A 23,298-nucleotide genomic window follows, 5' to 3' on the forward strand; every position below is an offset into this window, starting at 1 on the left:
ATAGGAGCAGGAGTAGGTCATACGATTCCTCGAGCCTGCTCCACCATTCAATACGCTCATGGCTGATCTGATCATGCACACAGGTCCACTTCCCCGTCCGCTCCCCATAACCCCTTATCCCCTTATCGTTTAAGAAACTGTCTATTTCTGTCTTAAATGTATCCAATGTCCCAGCTTCCACAGCTCTCTGAGGCAGTGAATTCCACAGATTTACAACCCTTTGAGAGAAGAAATTTCTCCTCATCTCAGTTTTAAATGGGCGGCCCCTTATTCTAAGATCATGCCCTCTAGTTCGAGTCTCCCCTATCAGTGGAAACATCCTCTCTGCATCCACCTTGTCAAGCCCCCTCATAATCTTATACGTTTCGGTAAGATCACCTCTCATTCTTCTGAATTCCAATGAGTAGAGACCCAACCTACTCAACCTTTGTGACTACTTAATTCAGCGTCGAGGCTGACTCTAAGCAAAATGCACCAAGTTTACCCATTAATAACAACTTGCACTTGTATAGCACCTTTAATGTTGTAAAATGTCCCAAGGAGTTTCACAGGAGCGTTATCAAGCAAAGTCTGACACCGAGCCACATAAGGAGATATTAGGACAGGGGACCAAACGCTTGGTCAAAGAGGTCAGTTTTAAGGAGCGTATGAAAGGAGGAGAGAGAGGTAGAGAGGCGGAGAGGTTTAGGGAGGGAATTCCAGAGCTTGGGGCCTTGGCAGCTGAAGGCACGGCCACCAACAGTTGATGAAAATCGGAGATGCTCAAGAGGCCAGAATTGGTGGAGCGCCAAAATTCTGATGGGATTGGACAGGTTAGCTGCATGAAGAATGTTCCCGATGTTGGGGAAGTCCAGAACCAGGGTCACAGTCTAAGGATAAGGAGTAAGCCATTTAGGACCGAGATGAGGAGAAATTTCTTCACTCAGAGAATTGTGAACCTGTGGAATTTTCTACCACAGAAAGTTGTTGAGACCAGTTCATTAGATATATTCAAAAGGGAGTTAGATGTGGCCCTTACGGCTAAAGGGATCAAGGGGCATGGAGAGAAAGCAGGAATGGGGCACTGAAGTTGCATGATTAGCCATGATCATATTGAATGGTGGTGCAGGCTCGAAGGGCCGAATGGCCTACTCCTGCACCTACTTTCTATGTTTCTATCTCGGGGGTGTTGTAGGGCTTGGGAGACCAGCCAAGAGTGCTTTGGAATAATGAAGTCTAGGGGTAACAAAGGCATGGATGAGGGTTTTAGGGAGTGCCTTAAAGGAAGAGAGAGAGGTATAGAGGTTTAGGGATGGAATTCCGGAGCTTCGGACCTAGACAGCTGAATGGCTGCAAATGTTTTAATGCAACAATGACAGTTTATCTGTGCCCACACCAATATTTCAGAGTAATGTTAACATTTTAGTGTGATATATATATCAGTTGCAGTTGATAGAAATCGATTATGAGGAACAGTCACTTTATTCGAGCTGCAACTAATGAGTTTTGCCTGAATCAGTTTCAAATTACTGTTAGGCTTCCTTTGTGAATTCCAACAGTGGTCACGCTGTGTAAATCCGTGCGTCTTGCTTAACCCAGAGCGATTGTCACAATTCCACGCCGTGTGCGGGCCTGGAGTGAACAAGCATGGCAGCAGAGAACAGCGGCGATCCTTCTCATTCCAGGACCTTGAGGCCTGATTTTTAACCCTTCCAGACCCTCACCTCAGGGCCGACGGTAACAGGCCAAGTGAGGGGTTAAAATCTCTGACCTCGTGCCATGCACCATTTTAGGAGGTGCGCTTTAGTCAGCCGGTGAGGGCCTTGTTGAACCGGGATCTGATGACATCACTCAGAGCCCGAGGTGATTTTGACTTTATGTCGTGAAGTCAGTACCGAGTGCTGGCGTCGCCTGGGAAGCCCAACGGCAAGGGGCAGCGGGTCCCACAAGGACACTTAGTACATCTGCTTCCCTGGGATTCCTCCCCCCACACTCCCTCACCGATCGCCTCTGGAACTTCCCTCGTCCCCTCCCTCCTCCTCCGCCCCCAGACATCCTTTGCCAGGGATCATAGTGTGCATCCCTCGCCGTGGACGCCTGCTGTGCACACCCAATCCCACCACGGCATTGACGCTGGGTTCTGGCGAGAGTCAGGCCTGATTGAGAGGGCCCGAGAGTTAAAATGGCCGAATGTATCCATGCAAGTGTAAAAAAAAAGGTCTGAAATGGTCGGCAGTTAAGATGTTAATGAGTTAACTTTAACACTGTTTCCTCATAATCTATAAATAATAGGCAATTTGTTAGCTTGTTTCAGTAATTAATAAATTGATACCTAACACCTATTGTTCTGCAGATACCCAACACCTCAGGCCTATTGTACCTGAACAGAACCTTGGTTCGACCACACTTGGATTACTGTGAACAGTTCTGGTCTCCATATTATGAAAAGGATATAGAGGCATTTGAGAAGGTGCACAAAAGATTTACTAGAATGATGTCAGAACTGAGAGGTTATACCCATCAGGAAAGACTGAAAGAAATAAGAAGGCTAAGAGGATTTCCCCAGCGATTGGATCCCCCCAGTGATCGGACCCCCTGCAATCTGATGCCCCCCCCCCCTGCCCCCATGACCTCCATGAGCCCCCCCACGATCTACTCCCCTCCAGCTCCGATCTCTCCAGCTCCCTCCATCGATGTCGCCTCCTCCAATCTCTCTGGACCCCACATCAACGTCCCTCAACCCCCAATCTTTCAGGACCCCATCGATGACCCCCTGACCTCCGATCTCTCCAGCCTCACCCCCCCCATCGATGTCCCTCAACTCTCAATTTCTCCGAGCACCCCATTGATGTCCCTTCCCAATCCCGCCCTCCCTCTTCTCCGTTCCCTGACTGGGGCCTGGTGCTGAAGGCCTAACCACCTGACAGCCAGCCAGCCTCTCAATCTGGCCGGTTGAGGCCCGGAAATGGGTTCCAAAAATGGTAATCGTGTCCTCGGGAAGGATCTGTGGGAAACCCGTTCTTCCGAGTTTCCCCACTGCAAAGCTCCCGCCCCTCACCTGCTCCCTCCCCACCTCCCTGTTAAGATGGGGGTCACTGAGGCCATGCACATGTGAATGACTTGAATATCCAATTTTGTGACATCTGAGGGTTACACTATCACACAAGTAGATACAGGGCGGAATGGCTCGACTCCTACAACAGGAAGATGCTCAGGTGCCTTACTGGGGCAAATGACACCACTGATCCCAGAAAGATATCTGCAGCAAACATTAATTTGTAACAATCATCTATAAAGCTGGATTTCAGCTACAACACTGGGTTTTAAAAAGGCGTCTGCTTCTGTACCATAGGCGTATAATCTCACTGGGAGGCAGCATCCATTGGCTGATCTCCAGGACCTCATTAAAGTGATTATTCCTCACTATGATCCTCGACAGAGAGCATCAGTAGGCTATTTGACTGTGGAGCCTTCCGCATCCAAGGTCAAGAACAGGAATCTCAGATTATTTTTCCCCTTCCTGTTCTCTGTGCCTCAGTTCCACACTGGGTTTGTGCACTTGCTCACTGGTCCATCAGACAGCTCCCTGACCCATCAGACAGCTCTCTGACCCATCAGACTGCCCACTGACCCATCAGACTGCCCACTGACCCATCAGACAGCTCCCTGACCCATCAGACAGCTCCCTGACCCATCAGATTTCCCACTGACCCATCAGCCTGCTCACTGACCCATCAGACTGCTCACTGACCCATCAGACTGCCCACTGACCCATCAGACTGCTCACTGACCCATCAGACTGCTCACTGACCCATCAGACTGCTCACTGACCCATCAGATTTCCCACTGACCCATAAGCCTGCTCACTGACCTATCAGACTGCTCATTGACCCATCAGAGAAACACAGCTGATTGTCTTAACATTTTCATTGTTAGATGCGATCATTAAGATCACATTACATAAGAAATAGGAGCAGGAGTCGGCTATCTGACTCCTCGAGCCTGCTCCGCCATCCAATAAGATCATGGCTGATCTGATCTTGGCCTCAGCTCCACTTCGCTGCCCGCTCCCCATAACCCTTGACTCTCTTATCGTTCAGAAATCTGTCTATCACCACCTTAAATATATTCAATGACCCATTTAACCTACTTACGCAGGCTTTTCTCAGAGGAACACAAGGCGGAATAGTGAACCAGTTTGGCCCTCAAAGGGAGAGAGAAATACAATGAACTCGTTTCTCTATTGTTCAATATCACCTATTGTCGGCTGTGCATCACTAAGTGATATTTCATCGAGACAGAGATTACGTTCCATCACTTCTTTGTTAAAATGCTATACAGTTTCAACCCCAACTTATTTCCCCAGAAAATCCTGCAGGGAGTAGATAGGCTTACCACTGCCGCCTCCAGTGTGATGGGCAGACCACCGAGGTTTGAAGACAGAACCAGCGTTTTTGGCACAGAGTAGGGGGCACTGAATGCGGACAAGTGGCTACGGGACTTGACACTGGTCGACTGAGGCGCCCCTGCCCCATCTTCACTGTCATCCTCCACCTTGCGGCTGTCCGGATATTTCTGTGATAAAACAGAATAAAGTAGATCTTATCTTGTCCAAGTCTTATTTGACAATAGTTGGTTTTGCAGAACACAATCTATTGTGGGATCCAACAGAGAAAAGAGAAAAAAAAATACAAGTTACATTTAACTGTGAGATTCTGACTGGAAAGAGTTTTACTTACACCCTGGCTCTTTTTAACTTCCTCCTGCAATATCGCAATGTAATTCTGTGTTGAACCACCTGCTCTTTCTTTGGCTTGCAATACATCATTACACAATTCCATGGTTTATGGAACAGGGTGAAAGAGAATCGCGACCCGGGGATGAAGGGCTTCAGTGTGGCAGGTGAAACCTAGGAAGATGCTTTATTCTTTGACTCTACCCTCCAATCCCGGACCATGTGAGGGTTGCAGCAGAGAGCACCTGAGCTGCCGGCAATTGAAGCGTCATTCATCACCTCAGCCTGTGGAAAACACGCGGGCTGAATTCCTGATGACACTTCATGGGGAGAGAGAAAATAAATTGCCAGATGTCACGAGGCGTGAATGGCCCCGAAATACTTTCATTTGGCTCAGCTTTCCAAAATCTGCAAGAGGGTCGTCGACTATTTTATCACTGATGTTAAATATTCAGTGTTTCTTTGTGCAAATGACATGGGATTTGCATGTGCAATTTAAAGAGACAGTCTCGTCCATTTTTAATTTAAAAAAAATGAAATTGTTAAAGTGAATTATCTTTTTTTTGTCCCTTTCACAATTTCTTATACCACTTCAACCAACTCACTTCAGAGACTTGAGCATATTGGCCTCCTTCAGTGCCATTAATTCCTATGATTCTATGATTCACTGTACTGCACTTTACCGTAATATTTAACTTCCTTCTCTTCGGCTCTGTCATTTGCTGTAGATGTTATTTTCAAATATTTTGGGTACTGCATTAAAATCCAGCAGCGACATAAAGCTATATAATTAATAGAAAATAAACAAGTAATTTAATTTTTCTCCCTTTCACAGATTACCAAAATAAAACAAAACCAATATTTTTTGATTTAGAGAACACAAAATAATCTGCATATATAAAAGTGACATTATATTCTACATGTAATTTTTAAACTGTTCATACTGTAGTTCACCATTTTCTGCTTTTTTAAATTATACCTTAACTTTTTGCGATCATGCACAATGTATAAGCAGCAACAATGAGGTCAAATTTCTCTTGCCAAAGATCTTCGAGTATGATTGCACAGGTGCTGGGTGGCCAAGTTCATGTCTGAGCCTATAAAGTGAAACTATTCGCCCGCAATGGGCATCACAGCCAAGTCTGATTCTGTCCGGATACAACATCTGCGTGCATGCACGTTCAATAACCAGGGGGCACAGATTTAAAGTCGTTGGTAGAAGGATTAGAGGGAGATGAGGAAACATTGCTTCACCCAGAGAGCGGTGGGGGTCTAGAACTCACTGCCTGAAAGGGTGGAAGAGGCGGAAACCCTCATCACATTAAACAAATACTTGGATGTGCACTTGAAGAGCCGTGACCCACAGGGCTTCGGGCCTAGTGCTGGAAAGTGGGATTAGGCTGGGTAGCTCTTTTTCGACCGGTACAGACAGAATGACCTCCTCCTGTGTTGTAATTTTCTATGATTCTATGCATTCCAGCAGTGGCTACTGCATGGCGATAAGGAGCAAGAACTCCAGCTGATTTTCGGCTCCTTAACCTGGGGTTACTGCGGGAAAAAGCGACACACCGCAGCCGGGTTCAGTTTATTCAGCAAATTGGCGCAAGACCAGGAAATTTGTGCTCGCTGCTGTTTTGAATGGGGTAGAGCTATGTCAATGAGCTTTGGAGGGTTTGGGCGGAGGTCTCGGAAAAGCGGTGCCAGGAAAGTACAGAGTAACCTGAAAACTGACTGAAAAACTGAGAAACATAGAAACATAGAAAATAGTTGCAGGAGCAGGCCATTCGGCCCTTCGAACCTGCACCACAATTCAAGAAGATCATGGCTGATCATTCACCTCAGTACCCCTTTCCTGCTTTCTCTCCAAACCCCTTGATCCCTGTGATGTATGTAGCACACAAATCACTGACTCCACACTGTCTGGTGTTGATCTAACTGCTGTGACCTTAGTCCTTTATTGAACAGCTCCAGAGTGCTCCACAGGTGTGGTGGCCAGCCTTTTATACTGCCTCGTGCAGGTACTTTCAGGTCTCCCACCACAGCGCCCTCTGTGGTGCACCATTGTACTTATCATACATTTAACGTACCAGAGCAACACACAACATCATTGCTCCCCCCAACCCCCACCGAGTTCTAAAAGCCGTTGCTTGAATCCCCTAAATCGAAAAACACATTAACCCATTGGTAATGTTAGTCACAGATCCACGTCCCTGAATTTAAACACAGTGACCATTCAGCATTGAAATATTACTCTTGTCGTAATTCGCAATTCATGTCCATTATTTTAAACACAGTGACCACCCAGCATTAAAATATTATTTCTTGTCATAAATCCATCATCCTACATTCACATAGCACACTTAGACTCGCTCTAGCCTTACAAAAGTCCAAAAGTATTTGATACGTCCTTACTATACAGTATAAATGCACATGAGGCCCATGCTTGAGAGAAGGTCAGTCTGTGACCTGTCCTTTATTTCATAGCACTCAAGTGATGGAAGTGGGTGGAGCTTCCCCTTTTATATCTGAAGGTCTAGGTTAGGAGTGTCTCCCACAAGTTCACCACCTAGTGGTCAGTGTTCTCACAGTGTACAACTTCGGTCAGATTATACATGGGTTACAATGCTGGTTGAATACATGACATCACCTCCCCCCCCAAAGTCTTATTGGGATCACAGGTTGAGTCTCTCTGGTGGTTTACGCTTCCTTGTAGAGCGCCTGAGTTGGGGCTCCGATTGTTGGGTGCTGGCCTGAATGTCTGCTGTTTGCGGTGCCTCAGGCCTGTCCGGACTGCCCACAGTGACTGGGCTCTCCTCCCTTTGGTTCCTGTGTTCGGTCACCTGTGGTGGAGTGAACTCTACATTGTGTTCTTCCTCTGCTTCTTCTATGGGGTTGCTGAACCTCCTTTTTGTTTGATCCACATGTTTGCGGCAGATTTGTCCATTGGTAACTTTAACTACCAGAATCCTATTTCCCTCTTTGGCAACCACAGTGCCTGCGAGCCATTTGGGCCCTGCAGCTTAGTTGAGGACAAAAACAGGGTCATTTACATCAATACATCACGCCCTCGCATTCCTGTCATGGTAGTCATATTGTGACTGGCGCCTGCTCTCGACAATTTCTTTCATGGTGGAGTGTATAAGGGATAACCGGGTTTTGAGCGTCCTTTTCATTAGCAGCTCTGCGGGTGGAACCCCTGTGAGCGAGTGTGGTCTGGATCTGTAGGCCAACAGGAGGCGTGATAAGCGGCATTGGAGGGAATCCCCTTGGATTCTGAGCATCCCCTGTTTGATTATGTGCACTGCTCGTTCTGCCTGGCCGTTTGAGGCCGGCTTGAACGGTGCCGTTCTAACATGGTTAATTCCATTGCCTGCCATGAAGTCCTGGAATTCATTGCTTGTGAAGCATGGGCCATTGTCGCTGACCAAGCTGTCTGGTAGACCGTGGGCGGCGAACATTGCCCGTAGACTTTCTACCGTGGCAGAGGATGTGCTTGAATTTAAAATGTCACACCCGATCCATTTGGAGTAGGCATCTACTACAACCAAAAACATTTTTCCCATGAAAGGACCTGCGTAGTCCACATGGATGCATGACCAAGGCTTGGCGGGCCATGGCCAGGGGCTAAGGGGGGCTTCCCTGGGCGCATTGCCCAGCTGGGCACACGTGTTGCACCTGCAAACACAAAGTTCCAGATCTGCGTCTATCCCCGGCCACCAAACGTGTGACCTGGCAATTGCCTTCATCGTGACAATGCCCGGGTGCTCATTGTGGAGTTCTCTGATGAACACCTCTCTGCCCATCTGGGGCATGACTACGCGGTTTCCCCACAGTAGGCAATCGGCCTGAATCGAGAGTTCATTCTTGCGCCTGTGAAATGGTTTAAATTTTTCAGGGCATGCCCTGTACGTGGCTGTCCAGTCCCCATTCAGGACACATTTCTTGACTAGAAACAATAGCGGGTCTTTATTTGTCCAGACTTTAATCTGACGGGCTGTCACGGGTGAGCCTTCGCTTCCGAAAGCTTCAACAGCCATGACCATCTCAGCAGCATGTTCGGTAGCCCCCTCAGTGGTGGCTAGTGGGAGCCTGCTGAGTGCATCGGTGCAGTTTTCGGTGCCCGGTCTATGCCGAATTGTGTCGTCATAGGCGGCTAACGTGAGTGCCCACCTCTGTATGCGGGCCGATGCGTTTGCATTTATGGCCTTGTTGTCGGCCAAAAGGGACGTTAGGGGTTTGTGATCTGTCTCCAGCTCAAATTTCCTGCCAAACAGGTACTGGTGCATTTTCTTTACCGCATATACACATGCGAGCGCCTCCTTTTCTACCATCCCGTAGCCCCTTTCTGCCTGGGACAGACTTCTGGAGGCATAAGCTACCGGCTGTAACTGACCCTTGGCATTGACATGCTGCAACACACACCCGACACCATAGGACGACGCATCGCACGTTAACACAAGTTTCTTACATGGGTCATATAGTGTTAATAGATTGTCGGAACATAACAAATTGCATGCTCTATTCCCCCTCGACCCATTCGCGACCTTTGTGTAGCGGCTCTAGCAGCGTGCTCAATTTGGGAAGAAAGTTACCAAAATAGTTCAGGAGCCCCAGGAATGAATGCAGCTCCGTCGTGTTACGGGGTCTGGGTGCTCTCTGGATCGCTTCCGTCTTGGACGCAGTAGGGCTGATCCCGCCTGCTGCTACCCTCATCCCCATGAATTCTACCTCTGGAGCTAGGAAGACGCACTTCGCCTTTTTCAGTCGCAGACCTACCCGGTCCAGTCTGCGTAGCACCTCCTCCAGGTTGTGGAGGTGTTCTTCAGTATCGTAACCCGTAATGAGGATGTCGTCCTGAAAAACCACCGTCCCTGGAATCGACTTGAGGAGGCTTTCCATATTTCGTTGGAAGATCGCGGCGGCCGAGCGAATCCCGAACAGACATCTGTTGTACTCAAACAACCCCTTGTGTGTCGTGATGGTGGTCAGCTTCTTCGACTCACTCGCCAGCTCCTGGGTCATGTAAGCTGAGGTCAGGTCCAATTTTGAAAAAAGTTTGCCACCGGATAGCATCGCAAAGAGGTCCTCCGCTCTCGGTAGCGGGTACTGGTCTTGGAGTGACACCCGATTGATGGTGGCCTTGTAATCGCCACATATCCTGACCAACCCATCCGCCTTGAGTACTGGCACAATCGGGCTCGCACAGTCACTGAATTCGACTGGCGAGATGATGCCTTCCCTCAGCAGGAGGTCCAATTTGTCTTCTATCTTTTCCCGCATCACGTACGGCACCGCTCTGGCCTTGTGGTGTACTGGCCTGGCGTCCGGGTTTATGTGAATGCCGGGTTGAAATAATGAGTCAAATTTGTCCAGGATCTGTGAGCATGATACTCGCTCCACAGAGGAAATTGCATTGACATCGTCCCATTTCCAGTTCATGACAGCAAGCCAACTCCTCCCCAGCAGTGCGGGACCGTCCCCTGGGACAATCCAGAGTGGCAGTCTGTTCTCTGAATCTTTGTGGGTCACGACTACCGTGGCGCTGCCTAGCACTGGAATGATCTGCTTTGTGTAAGTCCGTAGCTGTGCATCAATCGGCGATAATTTTGGCCTCCTGGCCTTGGACGCCCACAACTTTTCGAACGGTTTGATACCCATCAGGGACTGGCTGGCCCCCGTGTCTAGCTCCATTGACACTGGGATGCCATTGAGGAGCACTTTCATCATTATCGGTGGCGTCCTGGTGTATGAACTGTATACGTGCTCCACATGAACTCGCTGAACTTCAGCTTCCAGCGATTTCCCCCAGCGTTCATTTCTGCAATTTCTGCAAGTATTTTGCTCACCTCTGCAAACTCCGGCTGAATGTTTGCCTCCACGCCTCCAGCATGAGCTGCTGTTTGAAACAAAAGGTCCGTTGCCAGTCGATCGTCCCTGACTGCCCCTGTTATTGCCCTTGAGTGCGCCATTAACAGTTATTGATGGCCCCATTACTGGCCGCATTGTCCCTTGCAATGGCGTGAATCGCTGTTCAGCTTGCCATTGTCTCTGTCGAGCTCCCCCTCTGGGTTCAACTACATGTTGGGGCATGCCCGACTGCCCTTGTCTGCCTGGAGAACTGTGTGCTGCTTTAACAATGTTGAATCTCTGTCCCAATCATTCCTTAACACAGTACCACTCGTCTGTTCTGCTAGTGGCCATGCTCGCGTGGTTTAAATCCCAGTTTTTTGTCGCCATTGATACGTTCTTACTATACAGTATAAATGCACACGAGGCCCATGCTTGAGAGAAGGTCATTCTGTGATCTGTCCTTTATTTCATTGCACTCAAGTGATGGAAATGGGTGGAGCTTCCCCTTTTATATCTCGGTTAGGAGTGTCTCCCACAAGTTCACCACCTAGTGGTCAGTGTTCTCACAGTGTACAACTTCGGTCAGATTATACATGGGTTACAATGCTGGTTGAATACATGACAGAATTTATGTGGGGACCGCAGTGGTGTGAGGCCCTTTTAAGACGCCCGGGAGCATTTCCCTTTTAAGACGCCATCTTGTGGCTCCCACGAGGCTTCCATTGGGCGCCCCCATCTTAGGTGTTCAGCTGGCCTGGAAATAAGAAGAAGGAACACGGAAGGAGGGAAAGGGAAACACAGAAGGTGGGGAGAGGGAATTTTGCAGTGTTTTTGGGAAAGGTTTCAGGCATTTGTCCAAGATCCTCTTCCTCTGGCGTTGCTGGAAATATTCGATGCTGGCGCTCTCAAACTCAGCGCGGCATTTTGTTAACAGAATGAGAAACAACAAACATCAGCGGCAGCGCCAGTTTGCTTGCTGCCGCGCCCGCCGTTGCCGCAGTCTCCATTCCCACCGTGGCCGCCCCTCCTGCGGCCACCTCTCCTGCTGCCTACGTGGCCGCCACCATCGCGGCCGCTGCCGCCGCCAGACTGTCAGCTGCGTGGGTCCGCCGGCCATCGATGGACCGCAGCGCCCCGCCAGCCCACACCCCAGCAATGGGCCCGCACCTGTAACCTTGAGTGGAGGCTGAGGCTGCAGGATTGCTTGGGGCCAGGAGTTCTGGGCTACTGCTGCAGCTCCAGCTCGGTTGGCGCTGCTCTTTGGAAACCCGGGGAGCAGCAGTCTGTGGAGGAGTGAAGAGGTCTTCCCAGCTCCCACGGACGTTTCCCATCCATCTTCTGCCGAGTAGCATTGGCCCATCGCCTGCAATGACCCATAAAGGTAAACCGTGCGTCTCGCCCCCGTGAGATACCTGTACATCCGGTCTGCCGAGAACAGGTATTAGTTCCCTGGTGTAAGTACGCAGCTTTGCCGTGACCGGGACCAGCTTGGGTCGTGGAGCTGGGTTACCCCACAGTTTATCAAAAGTTCTCTGACTCATCAACGACGGATCCGATCCCGTATCCACTGCCATACTCACTGGGACTCCGTCAATTTTTACTTCCATTATCACTGGGGGCGAATCATCGGTGCACGTATACAGTCCCAACACCTCATCTTCTTCTGCCTGCTCCTCGCTGAACAGTGGATCATCCCCCATCACCTCAGCCACACGGTGAGTCCGATTTCTTTTACACATACGCTGAAGGTGGCCTTTCAGGTGGCAGGTATTGCACGTATACTCTGCAAACCTGCACCGGTGAGCCCCATGGCTTTCTCCGCAGTGCCAGCATGGTGCTGCTTGATTGGCCCCCCTCAGCGGACTCTGAGCTCCAGGACCCCGAGGTCCATGCTCTCTGCCCCGGGCAGAGCCACGTTCTGCAGTTTTGTCCGTGGTGGGCGCTATCCTGTGGACAGCGCCTGCCGGGTTCGAGACTGTGTGGATCATTTGCTTGGTGCTACACGTCGAGGTCATATATGCCCGGCTGATGGTGATGGCCTTTGTCAGGGTGACTGTGGGTTCCGTGGCTAGCAGCTTGTGAAGGAGGCCCTCGTGGCCAATCCCCATGACGAAAACGTCCTGCAGCACCTCGTCAAGGTGTGCCCCAAAATCACACGGCGCCGCGAGTCTCCTGAGGTCTGCAGCATATTTGGTGACATCCTGGCCCTCGGGTCTGCAGTGATGGTAAAATTTGTATCTGGCCGTGAGGATGCTCTCCTTCGGTTTCAACTGGTCACGAATGAGTGCGACCAGCTCCTCATATGACTTGTCCCTGGCGCTCGCGAGTGCCAGCAAATCTCTGACGAGTAAACCTCATCGCCACAACTGGAAAGCAATATCGCCTTACGCTTCTCTCTCAGTGCGTTCGTGTCCTCCGTCAAGTCATTTGCTGTGAAGTAGTACTCGAGCCTTTCTGTAAAGGCCTCCCAATCATTGCCCACGGTAAAATCCTTTAGTGAGCCCAGAGTAGCCATGGTTGCGTGGAGTTCGTCCGCTTCCTCGTCGCCAATATGATGTATGTAGCACACAAATCACTGACTCCACACAGTCTGGTGTTGATCTAACTGCTGTGACCTTAGTCCTTTATTGAACAGCTCCAGAGTGCTCCCAGGTGTGGTGGCCAGCCTTTTATACTGCCTCGTGCAGGTACTTTCAGGTCTCCCACCACAGCGCCCTCTGTGGTGCACCATTGTACTTATCATACATTTAATGTACCAGAGCAATACACAACAATCCCTTTAGCCGTCAAGGCTATATCTAACTCCCTCTTGAATATATCGAACGAACTGGCATCAACAACTCTCTGCGGTAGAGAATTCCAGAGGTTAACAACTCTTTGAGTGAAGAAGTTTCTCCTCATCTCAGTCCTGAATGGCTTACCCCTTATCCTTAGACTGTGACCCCTGGTTCTGGACTTCCCCAACATCGGGAACATTCTTCCTGCATCTAACCTGTCCAGTCCCGTCAGAATTTTATGTGTTTCTATGAGATCCCCTCTCATTCTTCTAAACTCCAGTGAATACAGGCCCAGTCGATCCAGCCTCTCCTCAAATATCAGTCCCGCCAATCCGGGAATCAGTCTGGTGAACCTTCGCTGCACTCCCTCACCAGCAAGAATGTCCTTCCTCAGATTGGGAGACCAAAACTGAACACAATATTCCAGGTAGCCCTCACTTCACTCACTTAGACCGTTATTTTCTTCAATCATTTGTGCTGGAAAATGGCTTCACGTCATGTGCAAGTTTCCAGGAAATTCCCGGCCATTATTTGCTGTTGCGGGATCTTGCTGTGCGCAGATTGGCTGCCATGCTTGCTCACAGAACAACAGTCATGGCACTTCAAAGTGGTTCAGGCTGAACAAGCAATGTGAAGCGTTTGGCAACGGCACAGTTTTAACAGATAAAATTCTAGCATTACCCTGCACATTTGAAAATCCTTATCTCTTTTTTATTCATTCGCAGGATGTGGGCATCGCTGGCAAGACTGGCATTTATTGCCCATCCCTAATTGCCCCTTGAGAAGGTGGTGGTCAATTTTGCATAGTGAAAACGGCGAACACTGACATTTTCGCCGTTATTACAACCGCACATTCCGAGTCATTAATTTAATAAATATGCTGTTGGATTACACCTTATTGCAACAACAAAAAAACTGTATAACCATAAAAATCAGCAGGGTATAGAATTTGACTCAACAGTGATCAAAAGACAGGTGTACATAACAAATCTAATTCAATATTCAAGAAGACCTTATACAATGGCTCAGGGGCAGCACGGACCAGCCCACACTGCGATATTTGTGCGCACTAGGTCTGTGCAGTAGAGCTGGTCTCCAATCATCTTGGGTAATCCTTGCCACTGGATCAAGACCTAGCTCTGTCAAGCCTGTGTGGTGGCTGGTGTGCAATGGCTACCCCACGTTAAAAAAAATCTACGCACAGGCATCTTCCACCCTTCAGGATGTAGTTCGGGATCTGGAATATTAAGTCCTTCATTGAACACCTGTGAACTCATCCCTTTTTGGCATGGAAGCAAGTCATCCTCGCTTCGAGGGACTGCCTATGATGATACAACTGAGTGGCTCGCTGGGCCATTTCAGAGGGGCAGTTAAGAATCAGCCACATTGCTGTGGGTCTGGAGTCACCTGTCGGCCAGATCGGGTAAGGGCGGTAAATTTCCTCAGGACATTAGTGAACCAAATGGTTTTTTACAACAATTCGGTAGTTTCATGGTTACCATGACTGACACTAGCTTTTTATACAAGATTTAGTTAATTAAGTGCATTTAATCTCCCCAGCTGCCATAGTGGGATTTAAACTCATATCACCAGGTTATTAATACAGGCCTCTGGATTACTAGTTCAGTAATATAACCACTATGCTACCATACTCTGCCAACATTTGCCTAAACTCTAAGCAGGTTGTGTTTTTGTGCAGAGAGTCATCATTATCATCATAAGCAGTCCCTCGAAATGAGGATGACTTGCTTCCATGCCAAAAAGGGATGAGTTCACAGGTGTTTCAATGAAGGACCTAATATTACAGATTCCAACTACATGCTGAAGGGTGGAAGATGCCTGTGCTTGGATTTTTTTAACGTGTGGTGACTGTTGCACACCAGCCACCACATGGGCTTGACAGAGCTAGGTCTTGGTCCAGTGGCAAGGATTAACCAAGACGACTGGAGACCAGCTCTGCTGCACGGACCCTGTGCGCACACATATCGCAGTGTGGGCTGGCCCGTGCTGCCCCTGGGCCCTCGGCTCTTCTGGGCCCCAGATTCACACCTCTCCTGGGCCCCGGTCACTTCCCTCTACGGACTCTTGCCGCTCCTTCGCCCCTCCTGCTGTGCCTGCCCGCGCTGCAATCAGCGGCCTGGCTTCGCAGCCGTCGCCCTCCTGCACAGCAAGCGCTGCTCCCTGCAGTGGTATGCAGCCACACGCTGCTCCCTCCAATGGCCCCGGCCTGCTGATGGTCTTGTAGGGACGAGCAGAGAGAGTGCGCACTTCATATCAGCCAAACAAAAACTCTAGCTGTACAGACTTCTCGTAAGTTAGTCTTTACGGTGAGTAATTTTGACTTTAGGTGAAAGTGCAAAACCTGCGATATTGTATCAGCTGCCCGTTTATCATCTCTCCCAATTTTAACTCCCATTGAAAATAGAAATGCAAAATATTATTTAAATGGAGAGAGACTACAGAATGCTGCGGTACAGAGGGATCTGGGTGTGCTCATACATGAAGCACAAAAAGTTAACATGCAGGTCAAGTAATTAGGAAGGCAAATGGAATGTTGGCCTTTATTGCAAGGGGGATGGAGTATAAAAGCAGGGAAGTCCTGTTACAACGTACAGGGTATTGGTGAGACCACACCTGGAGTACTGCGTGCAGTTTTGGTCTCCTTATTTAAGGAGGGATATACTTGCATTGGCAGCTGTTCAGAGAAGGTTCACGAGGTTTATTCCTGGGATGAAGGGATTGTCTTATGAGGAGAGGTTGAGCAGGTTGGGCCTATACTTATTGGAGTTTAGAAGAATGAGAGGTGATCTTATTGAAACATAAAATTCTGAGGGGGTTTGACAGGATAGATGCTGAGAGGATGTTTCCCCTCGTGGGGAAATCTAGAACGCGGGGGCATAGGTTCAGAATAAGGAGTCGCCCATTTAAAATGGCGATGAGGAGGAATTTCTTCTCTCAGTGGATCATGATTCATTGGAATTCTCTACCCCAGAGAGCTGTGGAGGCTGTGTCATTGAATATATTCAAGGCTGAGATAGACAGAGTCAAGGGTTATAGGAAACAGGCAGGAAAGTGGAATTGAGGCCAAGATCAGATCAGCCATGATCTTATTGAATGGCGGAGCAGGCTCGAGGGGTCAAATGGCCTACTCCTGCTCCTATGTCTTATGTTCTTATAAAGTTGTGCTCTGTCGCCCAATGTCAAAATGGCCCCCAGACTCGTAAACATGGAGCTGGGATTCCACACATCAGACACTTGTGTTTTTATTTGTATCATTTACCAATTAATTTGCAGATAGATCCAGAATGGTAGCCAACATGGTGGGCAGTCTACATATTCTTCAATAAGCAATTTACCATGATAGGAGTTTATTAATAGACCTAGATAAAAGCATATTAGGCTGACAAACCATTACACCCAGTCTCTATTTCTATTGCTCATAGTTTGCTTTAAGCTCTAGAATTATATAGAATTTACAGCACAGAAACAGGCCATGAGGCCCAACTGGTCTGTGCTCCACAGGAGCCTCCTCCCACCCTATCTCATCTAACTCTATTAGCATATTCTACTTACCCCTCAATTTAGAGTGACGAGGCTCCAGCTATACCTCCGGGGGGCGGGGGGGGGGGGGGTTAGTCTTTGGCTTAGTGGTAGCATTCTTATAATGTGTCGTGCATGCTCAGTCATTGAGTTTATTCAAGGTTGAGATAAATAGATTTTTGGACTCCAGAGGAATCAATGGCTATGGGGATCGGGCAGGAACGTGGAGTTGAGGTTGAAGATCAGCCATGATCTTATTGAATGGCGGTGCACGCTCGAGAGACCGTATGGCCTACTCCTGCCGCTCCTAATTCTGAGTCATGAAGGTGAAGGGTTTGAGCCCTGGTTTGTCCAATACTCGTGAGTGGAGATTACAATATGGTCATTAAATACTGGGTCAACATCCATTGGGGTACTCACATCTGCCATGGGACCTTTTACATCCACCTAAGGGAGTAGATGGGGCCTCGGTTTAATGTCCCATGGCACCTCCAACCATGCAGACTAGATTATGTGCTCAAGTCTCTGGAGTGGGGCTTGAATCCACTACCTTCTGACTCAGGGGCAAGGGTGCTACCCACTGAGCCACGGCTAATGCAAAGGCACCACCTCGGACCATTGCTACTCCAGCCCTTGCCCTGGGGAGTGAGAGCTACATATTCTACCCTACTCCGGTGGGGCTAACTGAGGTTTCTAACTTAGCTGAATAACAACGATTGAGAAATTAAGATTGTGCTCTGCTGTGGTTCAAGAGCAGAGCAAAGGCAAGCATCCGAATGTTAATTGGCTTTTGCCATCAGAATGAAAATATTCACAAATATTCATAATGACTGACTGCTTTGATGTGGATATGATAGGATACTCAGCTTGCTTAAATCACTTACCTTCACATCAGTGTCCTTGAACGGTAATCTGCAAATCAAAAACAAAGCAAATATTATAATTTAGAATGGAAAGCTGCAGGAAAATTTCCTGCCGTAATTTGCCCATATGAAGAGTTCCCCATCTCCACCTGGTTGGCTGCAGAAAGCAGAGAGCAGAATCGAAGCCATTGCTTAAATGACGAAAATGTGTCAACAAGTATCACAGAGCGAATCAACAGATGCCGGTCTCACACATAGAGCCTGCCAGCTGGATCAGAACTTGGCTGCTCTTCTTCGAAATACTGCCATGGGATCTTTTTCATCCACCCAAGAGAGCAGACGGGGGCCTCGGTTTAACGTCTCATCCGAAAGACAGCACCTCTGACAGTGCAGCGCTCCCTCAGTACTGCACTGGAGTGTCAAGCCTAGATGATATGCTCAATTCTCTGGAGTGGGACTTCAACCCATAACCATTGATATTATGGTTACGACCATAATGTCAATCAGACTGGCTTCCGGGCGGAGAAACTGTTCAAAAAAAAGAACAGGCACGCCATGGGGTTGAAACATCATGGTTTTTAGGGATCCTGACTGTTATGTCAGTAATGCACTTATGAATGACTCCACGAGGCACTGTGTTGTACTCAAACTGTAGTGACCTTGGTCCTTTATTCGTAACTCCAGAGTGAGGCATAAGCATGGTGGGCAGCCTTTTATATTGGGCCCTGCACACCTATGCAGGTGACCTTCAGGTCTCCCACTGCAGTGCCCTCTGGTGGACAGCCTCTGCCACAGGGGCAGAAAACCCCGGTCTCCACCAGTTGCACCCTCTAGTGGTGCCAGCATAGTGTATACACAGTGTAAACCTTATTGACAGTACCTCAGTTAACAAGTCTCCATCTTATGTAACTATACAGTGACTATACAGAGAGTATATCTATAGTCTGCATATATAACACCGACCATAAATCCTCCCCTTTCCCTGCTCCGAAATCTGGCCCCAGTAAATATCGGGGCCAAACACTCTGCTCCAGCATCTGTGATGGCTGACAGGGCAAGTCCCTGGAGTAAATTTGAATCGGCTGATTTAATTGGCTGCAAGGGGCATGTGTGCCCCCAGCCAGCAAATCACAACAACAACAACTTGCATTTATATAGCATCTTTAACAGAGAAACAACATCCCAAGGTGCTTCACGGGAGGGCTTTCAGACAAAAATTGACACCAAGGAGACATTCGGAAAGGTGACCAAAAGGTTGGTCAGAGATCTCGGAATTAAAGTTGGTCTTGAAGGAGGAGAGAGAGGTTGGAGAGGCGGAGAGGTTCAGGAAGGAAGTTCCAGAGTTTGGGGCATAGGCAGTAGAAGGCACAGCCTTGGATGGTAGGTTGAAAGAAGTGGGGGTTAAGGCAATCATTTCAAATTGGAGGACATTCCTAGCCCCAATATTAACAGTGGGGAGGAGTTTCTCTCCCGGCTCTAGCAAGTCAGCCATCTATGAATGAAAATGCAGTGAGACTAGCTCACCGGATGCTGCATTTGGTGTTTCAAAAGAACACAAGGGGAATATTCAGAGTAGTTATGACCATAACATCGACAAAGACAAAAAAGGTTGCGATGGAGGTAGGAGTTGAGAGAAGGATCACTCATCAGATGACTAAGCCTTTTCTTGTATCCTCTCCGAACGACTCCTTGGTGTCAATTTTTGTCTGAAAGCCCTCCCGTGAAGCACCTTGGGATGTTGTTTCTCTGTTAAAGACGCTATATAAATGCAAGTTGTTGTTGTTGTGATTTGCTGGCTGGGGGCACACATGTCCCTTGCAGCCAATTAAATCAGCCGATTCAAATTTACTCCAGGGACTTGCCCTGTCAGCCATCACAGATGCTGGAGCAGAGTGTTTGGCCCCGATATTTACTGGGGCCAGATTTCGGAGCAGGGAAAGGGGAGGATTTATGGTCGGTGTTGGAAAAACCTCCCAGATACTGGGGCAGCATTCAAGCCTTGGACAGGCAGGCTTTATAGAGCATTAAGAGTTATTAAATGCGGATATTTATCATATTTTATTATTGCTGATGACGTATCTTCAGTTTACTGAGATGAATGATATTTTCCTCAGAAAGTATCAATGAACTAATTTCAAGAATGACATTTACATTTCTACAGCATCTTTTAACACAGTAAACATTGCAAGGCATTTCATAGCGGAGAAAGACATACCAAGCAGCAGTGGAAGAGTTAGAGGGGATGACCAGAGAGGTGGTCGTAAAGATAGAATTTGAGGAGGCTTTTAAACAACAACAACTTGTATTTATATAGAAACATAGAAAATAGGTGCAGGAGCAGGCCATTCGGCCCTTCGAGCCTGCACCACCATTCAATAAGATCATGGCTGATCATTCACCTCAGTTCCCCTTTCTTGCTTTCCCTCCATACCCATTGATCCCTTTAGCCGTAAGGGCCATATCCAACTCCCTCTTGAATATATCCAACGAACTGGCATCAATAATTCTCTGCGGTAGGGAATTCCACGATTAACAACTCTCTGAGTGAAGAAGTTTCTCCTCATCTTGGTCCTAATTGGCTTACCCCTTATCCTTAGACTGTGACCCCCGGTTCTGGATTTCCCCAACATTGGGAACATTCTTCCTGCATCTAACCTGTCCAGTCCCGTCAGAATTTTATATGTTTTATGAGATCTCCTCTCATCCTTCTAAACTCCAGTGAATACAGGCCAGACGATCCAGTCTCTCCTCATATATCAGTCCTGCCATCTTGGGAATCAGTCTGGTGAACCTTCACTGCACTCCCTCAATAGCAAGAACGTCCTTCCTCAGATTAAGAGACCAAAACTGAACACAATATTCCAGGCGAGGCCTCACCAAGGCCCTGTACAACTGCAGTAAGACCTCCCTGCTCCTATATAGCTCCTTTAACGTAGTGAAATGACCCAAAGCGCTTCTCAGGAGTATTATGAGCTAAAATATTTGACACCGAGCCACATAAGTAGAAATTAGCACAGGTGACCAAAAGCTTGGTCAAAGAGGTAGGTTTTAAGGAGGGTCTTGAAGGAGGAAAGAGAGGTAGAGAGGTGGCGAGGTTTAGGCAGGGAGTTCCAGAGCTTGGAGCCTAGGCAACAGAAGGCACGGCCACCGATGGTTGAACATAGAAACATAGAAAATAGGTGCAGGAGCAGGCCATTCGGCCCTTCGAGCCTGCACCGCCATTCAATATGATCATGGCTGATCATGATCAATTATAATCAGGGATGCTCAAGAAAGCAGAGTTAGAGAAGCACACATCTCTGGGGCTGGAGGAGATTACAGAGAGAGAGAGAAACAGTGGTAGAGAAGTAGTGAGGCAGAGAGGTTTAGGAAGGGAGTTCCAAAGAGTAGGGCTGAGACAACTGAAGATGGAATGGTGGGCGGCGAGGGCGTGTACAGAAAGCAAGAGTCATAGGGGCTGGAAAGTCAGGCTGGAGGGGGTTGCAGAGGTAAGGTGGGACAAGGCAACTGAAGGACTTGTAAGTAAGGATGAAGATTTTGAATTTGTTGTGTTGGTGGACAGGAATCCAATGGAAGCTGGCGAGGTTAAGCAAATGGTACTTAGCACAGGATAGGATACGAGCGATGAAGTTTCGGACAAATTGAAATTCATGAAGGGTAGAGCTTTGGTAGCCAGGGACGTGGGATTTCGTGGAGACCAAGTCTGGAACTAACAAAAGTGTGGGTAGGGATTCCCTGGTGGGGAGCTAATGAGAGAAGCAGGCAATATTGTGATGGTACAGGTAGGCGGTCTCGTTAATGCACAGGATATGGGGTTAGGGTTCAGCGATGCACCAAGGTTGGTTTCAGCTTGAATGACCAACCAAGGAGGAGGAAGGAGTCGGGAGCAAGGGCATAGAGGTTTTGGCAGGAACCGAATAGAATGGCTTTGGTCTTCCAAATGTTCAACTAGAGGAAACTTTTGCTCATCCATGACTGGATGTCCTGACAACACAGAAGTAGTTGCAGAGTTGTAGGTGTGGGCAGAGAGGCAGAGTTGGGTGTTAACCTCAGACATCTATGGATGTTGAACACCTATCAGAGAATCATGGAAATTTATAGCACGGAAGGAGGCTATTTCGGCCCATCATGTCTGTGCCGGCCGACAAAGAGCTATCCAGCCTAATCCCACTTTCCAGCTCTTGGTCCGTAGCCTTGTAGCTTACGGCACTTCAAGTGCATATCCAATTATGTTTTAAATGTGGTGAGGGTTTGTGCCTCTACCACTGTTTCAGGCTGTGAGTTCCAGACCCCCACCACCCTCTAGGTGAAAACATTTCTTCTCAAATCCCCTCTAAACCTCCTACCAAGTGCTTTAAATCTATGTCCCTCTGGTTATTGACCCCTCTGCTAAGTGAAATAGGTCCTTCCTATCCACTCTATCTAGGCCCCTCATAATTTTATGGTGTTGCTGAGCGGCAACAGGTAAATGAGGAAAAGACAAGGGTCTTGGGGGTACTATAGAGGCGACAGCGTCATGCAGAAACTGGAGATAAACAGTTGTGAAGGAGGAGAGAAAACGTTGCTTTACCCTTTTTGGCTGAAGATATCTCTCCATTTGCCTAGGTCACTGATCTTGCTGGTGATCGCATCTAAATCGCACTCACTGAAGTGGTGGTCACGATTGCCCAGGCTCTTGTCCATCTGTGAATTACACCTTGCGAGTTAGCACTGCTCTCAATGCAGAAGATCCAGGTTCCTCCAGCTCCCAGGACTTGTCCTAATGTCAGTCAGCCTGACTTTTGTATTTAACACGGCGCATTATCAGTGATCGGCTAAATTGCAAACCTTAGACTGACATCAAGATGGCCCTGGGAGCTCAGTCACGCTATCATATTACGCTAAATAATTCACTGCATGTCAGAATAGTGCTCCTCTCCCCTGCCATCACCAAGTGAATAGTAAAGAGAAAGGCAGAGATTTCTCATTCACAAAGATGTATCTGGTCTCACGCAGATAGATAATTAATTACGTTCAAGCAACAAGTCATTTAGCGGGTTGTTTTAGTTACATAGTGATTGCGTTTCCATGGTAAAATATCCAGTTGGAGAGTGTTGAGAACATTCCCTCTGTACCACATCATGAGCCATTGCCATCAGGGATGGAGGGAAGGAAGAAAAAAAGGAGAGTATTCTTCACGACATCAAAAACACACAGACTACAAGATGGCTCTGCAGGAACTTGTCACTTTGTCACATGATCCTTTTATTGTATTTACATCAGCAGTTGAATTAAATCGGTTGTCCACCAGGTGGAGCAGTAGTCCACTAGGGGGAGCTCTATTACACTTCTCCCTCCTTAATGAAGATGTAATCATAACAAATAATCATCACACATAACTTGCATGGTTATACATAACTAAAGATATGGACTTATTTTGCCATATTTACAAATCAAGCTTAATCACTGATTTTCTGTTTCGAAGAGGATACCTTCGCTCTCGAACAGAACTTTCCAAACATGGTGTCATTCTAGCAGGAGGAGAGTTTTTCTCCAAGGGCAACCCTTGATCTAC

At 48.0% G+C, this 23,298-nt stretch overlaps 1 protein-coding gene across 1 annotated transcript in view; it reads right to left on the reverse strand.

Moving 5' to 3' along the window:
- Nucleotides 1–22,427, reverse strand: part of mindy4b (MINDY family member 4B) — an 85,995-nt gene extending 63,568 nt beyond the window's left edge. The window contains exons 1-3 of the mRNA XM_070882404.1: nt 22,315–22,427; nt 17,766–17,793; nt 4,375–4,554 (exon numbers count right to left, since the gene is read on the reverse strand). Coding sequence (XP_070738505.1) covers nt 4,375–4,554; nt 17,766–17,793; nt 22,315–22,427 — 321 coding nt within the window. The remainder of the gene's footprint in view (nt 1–4,374; nt 4,555–17,765; nt 17,794–22,314) is intronic.
- Between the last annotated feature and the right edge of the window lie 871 nt (nt 22,428–23,298).

The sequence above is a fragment of the Pristiophorus japonicus genome, chromosome 6, assembly GCF_044704955.1.
Source record: "Pristiophorus japonicus isolate sPriJap1 chromosome 6, sPriJap1.hap1, whole genome shotgun sequence".
NCBI classification, from domain to species: Eukaryota; Metazoa; Chordata; class Chondrichthyes; family Pristiophoridae; genus Pristiophorus; species Pristiophorus japonicus.